The sequence below is a fragment of the Scyliorhinus torazame genome, chromosome 16, assembly GCF_047496885.1.
Source record: "Scyliorhinus torazame isolate Kashiwa2021f chromosome 16, sScyTor2.1, whole genome shotgun sequence".
In the NCBI taxonomy this organism is placed as follows: domain Eukaryota; kingdom Metazoa; phylum Chordata; class Chondrichthyes; order Carcharhiniformes; family Scyliorhinidae; genus Scyliorhinus; species Scyliorhinus torazame.
In genome coordinates this window covers 111,510,296-111,525,271 of record NC_092722.1, presented here as the reverse complement: position 1 = coordinate 111,525,271, position 14,976 = coordinate 111,510,296, and the positions used below count along the sequence as shown (strand labels likewise).

General features: G+C 49.4%; 1 protein-coding gene and 1 long non-coding RNA gene across 47 annotated transcripts in view; one reads left to right on the top strand and one right to left on the bottom strand.

The window, feature by feature from the left end:
• The window catches only part of LOC140392997 (uncharacterized), a 113,381-nt gene extending 104,637 nt beyond the window's left edge, over positions 1-8,744 (top strand). The window contains exon 4 of the long non-coding RNA XR_011935465.1: positions 8,640-8,744. This is a non-coding gene — a long non-coding RNA (uncharacterized lncRNA). The remainder of the gene's footprint in view (positions 1-8,639) is intronic.
• ank3b (ankyrin 3b) overlaps positions 1-14,976 on the bottom strand; it is a 1,101,178-nt gene that overhangs the window by 273,242 nt on the left and 812,960 nt on the right. For 36 of the 46 annotated variants that reach the window (XM_072478848.1, XM_072478844.1, XM_072478845.1 and 33 more), the window contains exons 7-8: positions 11,476-11,499; positions 7,918-8,016 (exon numbers count right to left, since the gene is read on the bottom strand). In XM_072478848.1, the coding sequence (XP_072334949.1) occupies positions 7,918-8,016; positions 11,476-11,499 (123 nt within the window). The remainder of the gene's footprint in view (positions 1-7,917; positions 8,017-11,475; positions 11,500-14,976) is intronic. The other 10 variants (XM_072478842.1, XM_072478856.1, XM_072478854.1 and 7 more) reach the window with 1 other exon arrangement.

Sequence of the window (14,976 nt, the reverse complement as noted above, 5' to 3'; positions counted from 1 at the left end):
GTGCTGTTAGGTAATTTGAACATTCTGAATACTCCCTGTGTGTACCCAAACAGGTGCCAGAATGTGGCGACTAGGGGCTTTTCACAGGAACCTCATTGCAGTGTTAATGTAAGCCTACTTGTGACAATAAAGAGTATTATTATTATAAAATGTGAATACCCAGCAAGGTTGTCTGACTGCTGTAATCTTCACAAATGAACTTGATTTGCACCTACATTTCTACTGGTTTGTGATTGGGTGTCGGGTATCCAAGCTGATTTTTCCATTCCCTAGCTTAGGGGAGCGAAGGTCAGTTGTTCAATGTGCCTCACCTCCCTCACCCCTCCCTGCCTCCACTCGCCATCTTAAGCCTCAAAAACTTCTATTTAAAGTCATGCGGTCTTGCTCCGATTCTTATGAAACACTCAGAATTTGTTGAATATTAGGTAATAATCCACCCAGCAGGCTGTTCAGGAAGTTTCTATCAAAGCACACGACAGAAAGTGCCATTGGGTCGAGGGAGGCCCTGAAGGAAAACGTAAACCTGACAGTAGAATTGCTGAGGTCGCTGGCAGGAGCCTTCTGAGGCCCCTCAGGTAGGCCAATATAAAATGAACAGATGAGAAACAGATGAGAGATCTGCTCTCTTATCTCTAGAGTTGTTTCCTCCATAGTCCCCCTTGCCTTTGGCATACGCAGAGTCGGAAGCCAAAGGGGAGGGTGGCAGATTTACCCCCAGGCCTCTGCCTGTGTGGCTCAAGCTGACCACATGTTGTGTTGGTGCTTTGGGATGACTCTTGCTCCAATTCCTCAACACATGGGGCGGGCAGCTGGCCATCGTGCTGAGGTGCCACAGTTGTGCCGGGCAACACAGAGGCATAGGGATCAAACCTGTGGCCTGTGGCGTTGGGCGTTCTGACACACAGATGAGCCAACACAGTTGTATTTGGTACAACGCTGTTTTATTCAAACTTACTATCTACAGTTTTGTCTTGATACTCTGCACGTGGAGACTCCCTATCTGTGATTTTATTACAGGTCTTGTCGTTGTCCTTGTCCCCAGATCTACTGCCCACCAGGTGTCGTGTTTGTCCTTTTATACTGTCCCTGTCTTTGTCTGTGATTGGTTGTGGTGTTGTGTGTTCTGATTTGTCTGTTGGTGTGTCTATCATGATGTGTGTGTTTGAATATCATGACATCCCCCCTTTTTACAAAGATATGTGCCTACGTGGTTATAAATATAATCGTGTCGTGAGTGCATCTAAGAGTGTGTGTGTGTGTGTGTGTGTGTGTGTGTGTTGTGTACAGCATGTGCATATGACGTAACTATTTACATGGGGCGATGTCGGGTGCGTCATGCTAACGAGGTTGCACCATAACAAAACATGAATGCGAAAAAAACTTTTGAATAGTGGTCCGGTCAAACGATATCTGGAACGATAAACAACAACAGGTTATAATGCAGTAGTGTTTAACTTTTTAAGCGTATGAACAGTGTTATAAGTGCAGTCTAATGGGCTTGCGACGAGTTCGGGTTGACCGCCTCAAGGGTGGGTCAAGAACCACCGGCTGATGTGCAAGCGTGGCCATGGGTGGCGATGGAAGGGGCGTGATCTGCGGTAGCTCCACGAAGTCATCCTCGGAAGCCTGTTGAGGATCCGGCGTGTGTGGACAGTGTGGCTGCGAGCGTGGAAGTCGGGAAGGGCGCGCCGATTGCAGCGACGCACTGAACCATCCGGCATGCGTATCAGGAACGAGCGGGGAGCCACATGTCGGAGAACTTCGGCCGGTGCTGACCAGCCACCATGCGGTAGATGGGTGCGTACTTTGTCTCCGGAGGACAGGGGGGGAAGGTCCGTCGCCCATGTGTCGTACAGACTCTTCTGGCGATCACGCTGCATTTGCATCTTACGAAGAACCTATCATGGTCCGTTGTTGGTGCCAGGATGGATGGCACCGTCGTCCTGAGGGAGCGACCCATCAGGAGCTGTGCTGGCGAGAGACCCGTGGCTAGCGGGGCCGATCGATAGGCCAGCAAGGCGAGGTTAAAGTCCGATCCAGCAGCAGCCGCCTTGCACAGGAGCCGCTTGGCAATGTGGACACCCTTCTCTGCCTTCCCATTCGACTGTGGATGTAGAGGGCTGGACGTCACATGAGTGAAACCATATGCTGCGGCAAAGGACGACCATTCACGGCTGGCGAAACAGGGTCCATTGTCTGACATGACAGTCATTGGAATACCATGGCGAGCAAATGTTTCCTTGCAGGCCCCAATGACTGCGGACGACGTCAGATCATGTAGAGGTATGACTTCCGGGTAGTTGGAAAAGTAATCTATAATAATGGTGTAATCTCTGCCGAGCGGGTGAAATAGGTCAACACCCACCTTCGCCCAGGGGGACGTCACCATCTCGTGTGGTCGAAGCGTCTCCGGAGGTTGCGCCGGCTGAAACCTTTGACAGGTTGTGCAATTGAGCACCATGTTGGCTATGTCTTCATTAATACCTGGTCAATATACCGCCTCTCGGGCCCTCCATCTGCATTTCTCGACTCCCAAGTGGCCTTCGTGTAGTTGATTAAGAATCATCTGGCACATGCTGTGCGGAATGACAATCCTGTCTAACTTCATAAGGACCCCGTCAATGTTGGTAAGGTCATCTCGCACATTATAAAACTGCGGGCACTGCCCTTTGACCCACCCTTCCGCCATGTGGCGCATCACTCGCTGTAGAAGGGGGTCAGTCGCTGTCTCTGCGCGTATGCGGGCCAGACTTGGGTCGTCAGCCGGCAGATTTGCTGCTGTCAGAGTAACGTGTGCCTCAATTTGACGCACGAACCCCTCCGCATCTGGTGGTGTACTCACTGCTCGGGAGAGCGTGTCCGCCACGATGAGATCCTTCCCCGGAGTGTAGATCAGTTCGAAATCATACCTCCTGAGTTTAAGTAAGATGCGCTAGAGGCGAGGGGTCATGTCGTTCAGGTCCTTGTTTATGATGCTGACCAGGGGGCGGTGGTCAGTTTCGACTGTGAATCGTGGAAGACCATACACATAGTAATGGAACTTGTCCAATCCAGTTAACAAGCCCAGGCATTCTTTTTCTATTTGCGCGTAGCGCTGTTCCATAGGGGTCATGGCTCGTGAGGCATATGCAACCGGGGCCCATGACGACGTACTATCTTTCTGCAAGAGCACTGCTCCAATACCAGATTGGCTGGCATCCGTTGAGATTTTTGTGGGGCGAGCAATGTCAAAGAACGCCAACACTGGTGCCGTGACCAGTTTGTGCTTGAGCTCCTCCCATTCCAGCTGGTGCGATTGTTGCCATTGGAATTCTGTTGATTTCTTCACGAGATGGCGCATAGCCGTTGTATGAGAAGCAAGGTTGGGAATGAACTTCCCAAGGAAATTGACCATGCCCAAGAATCTTAGGACAGCCTTCTTGTCAGCCGGCCGCGGCATGGCTGTGATGGCGCTAATTTTGTCTGCATCAGGACGGACCCCTGATTGTGAGATGTGGTCCCCGAGGAACTTCAGCTCAGTCTGGCCAAAGGCACACTTGGCGCGGTTGAGACGCAGGCCATTTTGTCGTATGCGGGCGAAGACGCGTCGTAGACGATGCATGTGGTCCTGCGGAGTGGTGGACCAAATGATGATATCGTCCACATATACACGTACCCCTTCGATGCCTTCCATCATCTGCTCCATGATTCGGTTGAAAACCTCAGATGCCGAGATGATGCCAAATGGCATCCGGTTGTAGCAGAATCTGCCGAAAGGGGTGTTAAACGTGCATAGCCTTCGGCTGGCCGGGTCCAATTGGATCTGCCAAAATCCTTTGGACGCATCCAGTTTGGTAAATATTTTGGCTTGGGCCATCTCGCTGGTGATTTCCTCTCGTTACGGGATGGGATGTTGTTATTTAGATCTTTAGGATCTATGCATATGCGGAGCTCGCCAGAGGGCTTTTTTACACAGACCATGGAGCTGACCCATGGCGTGGGCTCCGTGACCCTGGATAGGACCCCTTGGTCCTGAAGAGCCTGCAGCTGCAACTTGAGGCAGTCTTTGAGTGGCGCAGGAACCCTGCGAGGTGCGTGAACAACCGTGATGGCATCCGGTTTGAGGCGAATCTTGTAAGTGTATGGCAATGTCCCCATGCCTTCAAATACCTCCTGGTTGTGAGCAAGGAGGGAATGGAGATTTGCGTGGAACTCAGCATCCGGGAAGTCGGATATCTCATCTGGAGAGACATAATGCGCTGTACCAGGTGAAGGACCTTACACGCCTGTGCGCCCAGTAACAAATCTTTTGATGAGCCAACAACTTCGAAGGGGAGTGTGGCCGTGTGCGTTTTGTGAGTTATCTGTAGCTGGCAAGAACCCATGGACGGGATGACGTTCCCGTTATAATCAACCATCTTGAGCCAGGATGGCGTGATGGGTGGTTTGACCTTCATGGCCTGGAATTCAGAATATGCAATCAGGTTAGCGGATGCGCCGGTGTCCAGACGGAAGGTGACGTGCGATCGGTTGACCGTTAGGGTGGCACTCCACTCATCGGCCGGATTGATGGTATTGACCCTGTTTACATCGATGACGGAAACCCGGAAGGCATCCTGGTCATCTGCATCATTTAGCTGGAAGTCTTGATGCGTGGGCTGGACGGTCCTGACGTGTCTGCGAGGTTGTCGGAGATGTGTAGGATCCATGGGTTGAGCCGCACGACAGTAGGCAGCATAGTGGCCCATCTTGCCACATCGGAGGCACTGTCGGTTTTTAGCAGGACATTGCCCTTTTAAGTGTACAGCTCCACAGTTGCCGCACGTCATGACGTCACGGCGTTTGTTGCGCCACTGCGCATGCGCAGTGCGATCTTGCATTGGGCGCGCCTGCGCGGTGCATCCCTCGATGTTGCCGTTGGTTTTGGCGCGCACAAGCGCGGGAGACCGCGAAAAGCGGCCGCTCTCGTCGGGGCCGCGGGTCGGGAGATAATCGATGGCCTGGATGCGTTCGGCGTCGTGGGCAGCCTGGCTTGCCGATTCGATGGCTGGGGACCCCCTCCGTGCCAATTCGGACGCCTGAAATCGGGCAAAACGGCTGGTTGCATTCTCGTGGAGGACACAGGCTTCCACTGCAGACGCTAAGGTGAGGCTTTTGATTTTAAGAAGCTGCTGGCGTAGGCCACTGGAGGCAACGCCAAAAACAATCTGGTCCCTGATCATGGACTCTGAGGTGTTGCCGTAACCGCAGGACTGCGCTAGAATTCGGAGGTGCGTCAAAAAGGGTTGAAAAAGCTCCTCCTTACCCCGCAGGCGTTGCTGAAAGAGATATCTTTCAAAACTTTCATTCACTTCAACATTAAAGTGCTGGTCTAGCTTGAGGATGACTGTGTCATACTTGGATTGGTTTTCACCTTCTTCTAACACCAGTGAGTCGAAGACATCGATGGCGTGCTGACCTGCGTAGGAGAGGAGCATTGCAATCTTTGTTTCATCCGAGGCACTCTGTTTCTCGTTGGCTCGGATGTACAGGTCGAATCGCTGCTTGAAGAGCTTCCAATTGGTACCAAGGTTCCCCGCGACTTGCAACGGCTGCGGTTTATTGGTGAGGTCCATGTCCAGAATGGCAGGTTTGTCGGCAGGTATCGATCCACTCCTGTACCATGTGGTGTTGGGCGTTCTGACACACAGATGAGCCAACACAGTTGTATTTGGTACAACGCTGTTTTATTCAAACTTACTATATACAGTTTTGTCTTGATACTCTGCACGTGGAGACTCCCTGTCTGTGATGTTAAAACAGGTCTTGTCCTTGTCCTTGTCCCCAGATCTACTGTCCACCAGGTGTCGTGTTTGTCCTTTTATACTGTCCCTGTCTTTGTCTGTGATTGGTTGTGGTGTTGTGTGTTCTGATTTGTCTGTGGTGTGTCTATCATGATGTGTATGTTTGAATATCATGACATGGCCCTCTCCCCTCCTGGCCAAGACAGCACTTAACATACTAGTGATTCAACCTCACAGCACTGCAATTGTACCATTCTCTCTACTTGCAGTTTTTCAATCTCTGCAAAGATATCCAGTAAATGCGAGTCAAAGCCTACCACTTCCAATCAATTTTCTGGGTTTTTTGTTTAGAAAAATTGGAAATTAAAACAGTCGGTATCAGTAAAAGTGGCCTTGGAGCTATCACGATTGTTAAAAGCCAGCTGGGTACTAACATTTTTTAGGCGGTGCTTGCCTGTCAGGCTGATATATGACTCCTGTCCGAAACCAGTGTGGTTGCCTATTAACTGCCCTGGGAAGTTCAACTAATTTGGTTGTAGTAAAACTGTAATTAATGGTTCAAGAAAGCAGTCAACCACCACCAGCTCAGGGGGAATGTATGGGCAATAAACACTGGCTTTGCATACAGCCTGCGAATGGGTAAAGATATGGGTTTACCGCCCCTTTTCCTTTAAACACCTACGGAAAGTATTCCCCTATCTGCCTAGCCCCACTGCCAACCACTACCTCTCAGTGGAAGAAGAGCATTAATAAACACAAGACATGTATGACACATTGTCGGCTATGAGGTCAGAATGGGGTTAAACACTCAGATACGGCAGTAATCCAAATCTTTAAATATGGGCGGCAAGGTGCACAGTGGTTATCACTGCTGCCTCCCAGCGCCAGGGGTCCGGGTTCGATTCCGACTGTGCGTCACTGTCTGTGTGGAGTTTCCACATTCTCCCCATGTCTGCGTGGGTTTCCTCCGGTGCTCCCGTTTCCTCCCACAAGTGGCAAAAGATGTGCAAGTTAGGTGGATTGTTCATGCTAAATTGCCCTTTTGTGTCCAAAGGTTAGGTATGGTTGTGGGGAAATGGGCCTAGGTAGGGTGCTCTTTCAGAGGATAAGTGCAGACTCTATTGGCTGATTGGTCTCCTTCTGCGCTGTAGAGATTCTATGATTTAGATTGTGGCCCTCGCCAGTCCGATGTGCAATTCACCTATTACTTCAAGTGACTCGTTCAACTGTACCCTTTCAATGGGGATACTGTGGTTTCAGGGCAGAGATATGATTGATTCAACCATCCCGGCCCTGGGTCACTGTCCGTGTGGAGTTTGCACATTCTCCCCATGTCTGCGTGGGTTTCACCCCCACAACCCAAAGATGTGCAGATTAGGTGGATTGGCCACGCTAAATTGCCCCTTAATTCTAAAAAAAATAATAATTGGGTACTCTAAAAAAAAATTTTTTTAATGATTGATTCAACCAATTTGTGAAAACTTTGCGTTTGAAGCAGATTCCCAGTGACGTTCACAGAGCAGGGCGAGCTCATCTCAAACAGATCCAGACATGAGGTGAGGGAAACCTCCAGTGGTGGAGAGTTGAGAGAACGTGGGTCCAAAGTCAGTCCAAGCACTCTACCCTGGCCACAAGGTGCCCCTGATTTCCACATACTGTATCCCACAGCAGCTGAATGAGGCACTCAGTTACTGCATGCTCGCTTCATCTTGTTATGCCACACTATTTGTCACGCTTTTGTTTCACCTTTGCCAGTTGTAAAATTTGCACTGTAAAATGCTTTGCGGACATTTTCCACTCAATATGTTCACTCGTCAGAGTAGGGGCAGGATCCGGCCTCCAGGTGGAGTGAATTCCTGAAAACCACCCTCTCAATTCTGTCGTCATTTTATGTTTGAAAGAAGTGACACTCATCAACTGACCGTGAGCGACACTACAGTATTTGTACCGGAACTTCAACAAATGGCATAATTTCACACAAGGTTCCTTTCAAAACACATGACACTAAATCTCAAGTTCAGACAAACACCACTTTCATGTTTGCATTGGGCAGATTTTCGACTCGAGACCTGCAAGGGGGAATATTAAGGAAGCACAGGGGGAAACGTAATAAAGTGTTCATCGGAAGAAGTCAAATCACAATTCAGGTTCTTACCCTGGCTGTGAAATCTCCAGCAGCACCTCGATTCAGTAACAGCGTTGCTACATTTATATTCCCATAGTGAGCAGCTATATGGAGAGGGGTAAAACCGCTCTGAAAGAAAGAAAAGATTTTGAGCTTTCAATTTTGCTTGCATTATGCACACCAGCCTCAAAGGCATTCCATTTCACCAAAGGCTTTTAAGCAGTTGCTGGTTAGTGGAGCCTGTGCACTGAGGCCCCGGAGACAGAACTGAGCAATGCCACATCCTCACTCCAGACTTTGGTTTGTTATTGCTACACGAGCGATCTGCGCTTATTTTCGATGTCAGCCGGTCAAGTGCGCTCAGAAACCCAAGGCGAAGGAGGTGTCTGCAGGGCTGCGATGCAGCCAGCACTCGAGTCCTAACCTGCAGTTGCCACACATCTGTGAGGATTCACCCTGTCCCCTTCCAACAGTGAAGATACACTACCCGGCAGATCTCCCAGCCTCACAGGAGGATTATGTGTGTTTAACCATCTCTGGAAACATCTGTGAAGGAGATGTTTGCACAAAGCAAAGGAGCTGGAAGTACAACCTTTATTTGGGACGGTGGTTTAACAAGTTTAACAAGACCTCCGCTGACTCTGACAGTATATTAATAGGAATATAAATTCACACCAAATGACCAATTACAGAAGGTTCCATCGGCAAACTAGGCTGCCAAACGCAAGTGCTAATTGTGTTCAATTCCACAGACTGGTACTCCACAGGTCCGGTGGTAATGACGGCTCTGAGGATCTGGGGGCAATGGAGGAGATATAAGAGAGTGGACGGAGCATCGATTTGGACCCCGATTTATAACAACCACAGGTTTGTACCAGGTAGGCGAGATGGCGGTTCCGGAGTTGACAGAGGGCAGGAGTTAGAAGGGTGGGGGATCTATTTATAGATGGGAGCTTTCCCAGCTTGAAAGCTTTAGAGGATAAATTTAAATTGCCAGCAGGGAATGGTTTTAGGTATTTGCAGGTGCGAGACTTCCTGAGAAAACAGGTGCCAACCTTGCTGCTGCTGCCGCCACGGGGGATACAGGATAGAGTAGTTTCCAGTACCTGGGTGGGAGAGGGGAAGGTATCGGATATTTACCAGGAGCTTTCAGAGCCGGAGGAAACCCCGGTGGAGGAGCTTAAGGGCTAGTGGGAGGATGAGCTAGGAGGATAGATAGATGCGGGGCTATGGGCGGATACCCTAAGCAGGGTTAATACCTCCTCATCATGCGCCAGGCTTAGCCTGATACAATTTAAGGTAGTCCACCGGGCACACATGACAGCGGCTAGGATGAGTAAGTTCTTCGGGGTTGAGGATAGGTGCGCGGGAAGACCAACAAATCATGTCCACATGTTTTGGGCATGCCCGAAGCTTAGACGGTTTTGGCAGGATTTTGCGGAGGCAATGTCCACGGCACTAAAAACACGGGAGGTGCCGAGTCCGGAGGTAGCGATCTTTGGAGTGTCGGAAGATCCGGGAGTTCAGGGGGCAAAAGAGGCCGACGTCTTGGCCTTTGCCTCCCTGGTAGCCCGGAGACGGATACTTTTAATGTGGAGGGACTCGAAGCCCCCGAGTGCAGAGACCTGGGTTAGTGACATGGCTGGGTTTCTCAGTCTCGAGAAAATAAAGTTTGCCTGAAGAGGGTCAATGTTAGGGTTCTCCCGGAGGAAGGCAGAATTTCATAAATGGGCTTAAAAAATAATAATTTATCACCCACCCCATCTCCAAATCTCGGCCAATGAACTGATTTGCAAGAGACCCTTTTCAGAGTTGCAACAGAACCTAGACGTCAACCAAAATTAAGAGGTGTGTGTAAGAGGCAGCTGAATTAATCACACCCAACGTCATGATTACCCCCAGTAACTCGAAAGTGTTATCTCCAAAACCCATCAGCAGTTAGCTGGCTTAAAATAGGTCACTTACAAACTTTCGACTGGAAATGCAGCTGGCTATGAGGCTTGGGCTCCATCTACCAGCAGTTCTTTACACTAACACTGGCTCATCCCTTACCATTACAAGCAAAGCACCTTCAACAACTTTGCATGGACTTTAACCCCCTTTATCAGCATGGTCACGTCCTGAGTTTCAAACCAGCTTGGTTACCTTACTGTACTGGGAGGGTAGACAAAATCTTGCATTAAATATATGCAAATTGAAATATTAAGGTAAAATCTGCAATATAAATCACCGTATCAAGCCCTTTGTAAGTTTGTAAATTAGAAAGTGGCTTTCGAATCAGTGGGATCGTACACCTTGAATTTTGTAATATGAATAAAAGCAATGAGTGTGATCCAGTTATTGGATCTTATAGTAGAAATCAAACCACACAGTTAAAATTCATCACTTGCCCGTGGGCCCAAGCATGCTTACAGGGTACATGCCATCCCATTTTGAGAGGTGAGTTTTTAGCACAAAGTGACCAGTAGTTCGCCATGGTGGAGGCTATTTCCCATTCAACAGAGTTATCTGCTGCAGCCATCAACAGCATACATAACTGGCAGCCACATTATTATCCAGTTCCACGGGATTCTGTGGCAGCCACCAGCATTAACAAAGCCTGCATTACTCTCAATTGTGGCTTGCTGTCTCCCCAGCCAGAAGTATGGGACAACGCACATCCCCTTTACGGGAGTGGTCAAGAGAACAGGGTGGAGATCTAAGTGACTTGTGCACGTAACCATGCTTGGCCAGAGGTTTCTGAATCGCCAAGTACTCGGACCGATAAAACGGACATTCCCTTTTTCCAGAAACCAGGCCAAATCCAGCACCAATTGTTCTTAGCAATCCGACACATTTGGGCGCAGTCCCATTTGGCAGGTAGCTCATCTCCATCTTTGTGCAGTGTTCAGACACGGCTCGTCATCTCGAGTTTGAGTGATTAAGAGCATGCAACTAATAATTCGGGCTCCGCACTACCGGAGTCCTGGAGTCACTAGGCGCATTTGCAAAAACGTTCAGCAAGTTTCATAGCCATGCTTACTGTGGGGCAGGGAGGAGGAGGGGGGTGTGGGGAGGGGGATGAAGATACTGTATTTTAAGAGATGTGTCTGCGTTTTCTTATTTTTTAAAAAGGCTCTCGAAGCCCTTCTTTGCTGACACTTGCAGGGTAAGTGTCATGCAGCAGCCTAAGAAGTCAACCTTGGATGCACGCTCGATCAGGGCTGTCTGCAGTTCTCAGTATATTTATCACATCGCAACCCAAGCAAGAGCCACCCCCAGTCAGCTCTTCCGAGCACAATCGGGTTTGCATTCTGATCAAAATAAACGAGAGGCGGGAGGTTAACCACCTTTGGCAACTCAGAAAAGGGCAACAGAAGGAGGAATGGGAGGCGAATATTCTGGGCCGAAAGCTCCCAGGTCCAACTGCAGAAAGCCCTGGGGTTCGATCTACTTCTCTGGTTTCGGACATGCTACGTTATTGGAAGCCATTAAACTCTCCAAACCAACAAAAAAAAGGAAGCATAGCCAGAAAATATTTCAACAAAAAGAGATGATGCAGCAGCAGCACGAAGGTTATGAGTGACGTGGCATATAACATATATATACCTCTGTGGTCCTATTCACCATCATCTACGATAGCACATTGGGCAGAGGAAAGAAGGGAAAGAAAAATGAAGGATTAGTTCACCAACGGATGATGCGAGTCCCTAAAACCCTGCGATGATGAACAGAAAACAAAGCAGTGATCCAAGCCAAATGGGAAGTAGAGACAGCAACAGAACGAAAGGAGAGGGGGAAAGTAAAGGACCCAATTTGGGGAGGGGCTGAAGGGAAAAAGATTCCTGGCACGCCAATTCCACATGAGCTGAAATGTATCCTCACAAATGAAAATGTCTGAACACAATTCTCGAAAAGGAAAGCAATCACGGACACCCCTGGAAAACAAAAAGAATTTGCAAAAGTTTTACTTTGGTTCAGCTCCAGATGGAGTTGCCAACTCTGGTTGGGCACATTCCTGGAGGTTCCATCACATGAGCTCCCCCCCTCCAGCCACCCACTAGCTCATTTGTCACCAATCATATCCATCCTGGCAGGACAATGGCTTCTCTAGCCAATTGGAAAATGTACAGACATTTTGTTACCTAAGTGGATGCTCGGAACAACAAAAATAAAATGGTTTTTAATACCCTGATAGTTTGCTTCCAGTGTCACTCGCACCGGTGTTCCGGAGATTGATCTTCAATTCCTGAAGACACCAGTTCAATTTTGCTGGATAGGCAACCCTAGTTAAAACGTACCAGACGGCCAAAAAATAAATGGAGAATAAAACAGCCTCACCAGTTTTGGTGTTTGCTTTGCTCCTCCACTTGACCAACACAATTGTGAGTGGGCCACAGATTAGAGGGAGAGAAAGAAACAGAGAGAGCCACAGTTTAGAGGGAGAGAGACACGCACAGGTTAGAGTGAGAGAGACACACACAGGTTAGAGTGAGAGAGAGACACACAGGTTAGAGTGAGAGAGCCACGGGTTAGAGAGAGAGAGAGAGAGAGAGCGCTGTGCGCCATGGGCTATGGGCCAAGTGCTGGCCAATGAGATTAGGTTGGCAGGTCAGGTTTCTTTCATGCGTCGGTGCAGACTTGATGGGCCGAAGGGCCTCTTCTGCACAGTATTATTCTCTGATTCTGGATTTGAGAGAGAGAGCCATGGGTTAGAAAGAGAGGGAGAGACAGGGAGAGAGAGGGGGAGAGAGAGAAAGAAACAGAGAGAGCCACAGGTTAGAGGAAGAGAGCGTGTGCCACAAGTAAATAAGATTAGGTAAGCAGGTCAGGTGTCTTTCATACGTCGGTGCAGACTCAGTGGGCCTCAATGGCCTCTTCTGCATTGTATTATTCTGTGATTCTGGGTTTGAGAGAGAGAGAAAGCGCTACAGGTTAGAGACAGAGAGGAGAGAGAGAGAGCAAGAGAGAGAGCGAGAGAGAGCACCACAGGTTAGAGAGAGTGCCACAGGTGAGAGCGCGAGAGAGAGAGCCACAGGTTAGAGACAGAGAGGAGAGAGAGAGCAAGAGAGAGAGAGAGCACCACAGGTTAGAGAGAGTGCCACAGGTGAGAGAGAGAGAGCGAGAGCCACAGGTTTGTGTGAGTGAAGGAGAGAGAGAGGGAGAGAGTGAGAGCCACAGATGAGAGAAAGAGTGAGAGCCATGGGGTAGAGAGTAAGAGGGAGCGACATGGGCTAGAGAGAGAGAGAGAATGAGAACCATAGGTTAAAGCGAGAGAGAGCCACAGGTTAGAGAGAGCGCCATGAATTTGAGAGAGCCAGCCATAGGTTTGGGAGAGAGAGCACCACATGTTTGAGAGAACCAGCCATGGGTTAGAGAGAGAGGAAGAGAGAGAGAGAGGGAGAGAGAGAGAAGCGAGAGAGAGGCGAGAGAGAGAGAGAGGCGATAGAGAAAGAGAGGCGAGAGAAAGAGGTGAGAGAGGTGAGAGAGAGAGGCGAGAGAAAGATAGGGAGGCGAGAGAGAGAGAGGCGAGAGAAAGGTGAGAGAGAAAGAGAGAGAGAGAGAGAGAGAGAGAGGTGAGAGAGAGAAAGGTGAGAGAGAGCAGCACGAGAAAGAGATATAGAGCATACCATAGGTTAGAGAGAGCCACGGGTTAGGGAGAGAGAGGGAACACGAACGTGCCACGAGTTAGTTAGAGGGAGAGAGAAAACCATAGGTTAAAGAGGGAGAGGCACACGGTAGAGATAGAGCCACAGGTTAGGGAGAGAGAATCAGAGATTAGAGAGAGAGCAACAGGTTAGAGAGAAGAACGAGCCACAGGTTAGAGAGAGTGAAAGAAAGAACCATAGGTTAGAGAAAGAGAGAGAGAGTGCCACCGGTTAGAGAGAGAAAGAGTGCACCATTAATTATAGAGACAGAGAGAGAAAGAGAGAGAGAGCCACAGATTAGACAGGGAGGGAGGGTGAGACAGACAGGTTAGAAAGAGAGAGAGCCATGGGTTTGAGAGAGCAAAAGCACCACAGGTTAGAGAGAGAGAGAGAGAACTATAGGTTAGAGAGTGACAGAGAGCCATGTTAGAGAGAGCAAGAGCACTACAGGTTAGAGAGAGAGAGAACCATAAGTTAGAGAGAGGGAGAGAGGCGTCTTGGCCAGGGGTGGGGGGGCTGCCATTCCGTAGGGCAGGGACTCACTTTAGATACCTGGGGGTGCAGGTTGTTCAGAATTGAGGGGAACTCGTAGGTACAACATTTCTAGTTTGGTGGGGAGGGTGAAAGCTGATCTGGCAAGGTGGGATGGTCTCCCTCTGTCACTGGCGAGTCGGGTACAGGCGGTTAAAATGAATGTGCTGCCGCGATTCCTGTTTATTTTTCAATACCTGCCGATTTTCCTGCCAAAGACATTTTTTAGAGAGATTGAAGGGATGATTACCTCGTTCATATGAGGAGGGAAGGTGGCCAGAATTTAAAAGGTGCTGCTACAGAGAGGAAGGCAGGCAGGGGGTTTGGGTCTTCCGAACCTGATGTATTATTACTGGGCGGCGAATGTGGAGAAGGTGCAGAGCTGGGTCAGAGGGGTTGACTCCCAATGGGTCAGAATGGAGGAGAGTTTGGGTAGGTGGTCGGGATTGAAGGCGCGAGCGACAGCGCCGCTCCCGACGGCCCGGGGAAATACTCAGGGAGTCCAGTAGTTATAGCTTCATTGAGAATTTGGAGGGAGTTTCGACAGCACTTCGGGTTGGGGGCAGGGTCAAGGGAAATGCCGATTCGGGGGAACCATAGGTTTGAGCCAGGAAAGTGGGATGGAGATTTTCGGAGATGGGAGGAGAAAGGAATTAGGACACTAAAAGATTTGTTTCTTGGGGGTCGTTTTGCGGGATTGAAGGAGCTAGAGGCGAAGTATGGGCTGGAGCAGGGGGAAATGTTTAGATACATGCAGGTTCGAGACTTTGCCAGAAAGAAGATAGAGCTTCCCGGTGGTGCCGGCCTCCATATTGCTGGAGGAGGTGCTGACGACAAGGGGACTGGAGAAGGGGGCAGTATCGGCGGTTTACGGGGCTATTTTGGAGGAGAAGGCGCCGCTAGAAGGGATCAAGGCAAAGTGGAAGAGTTT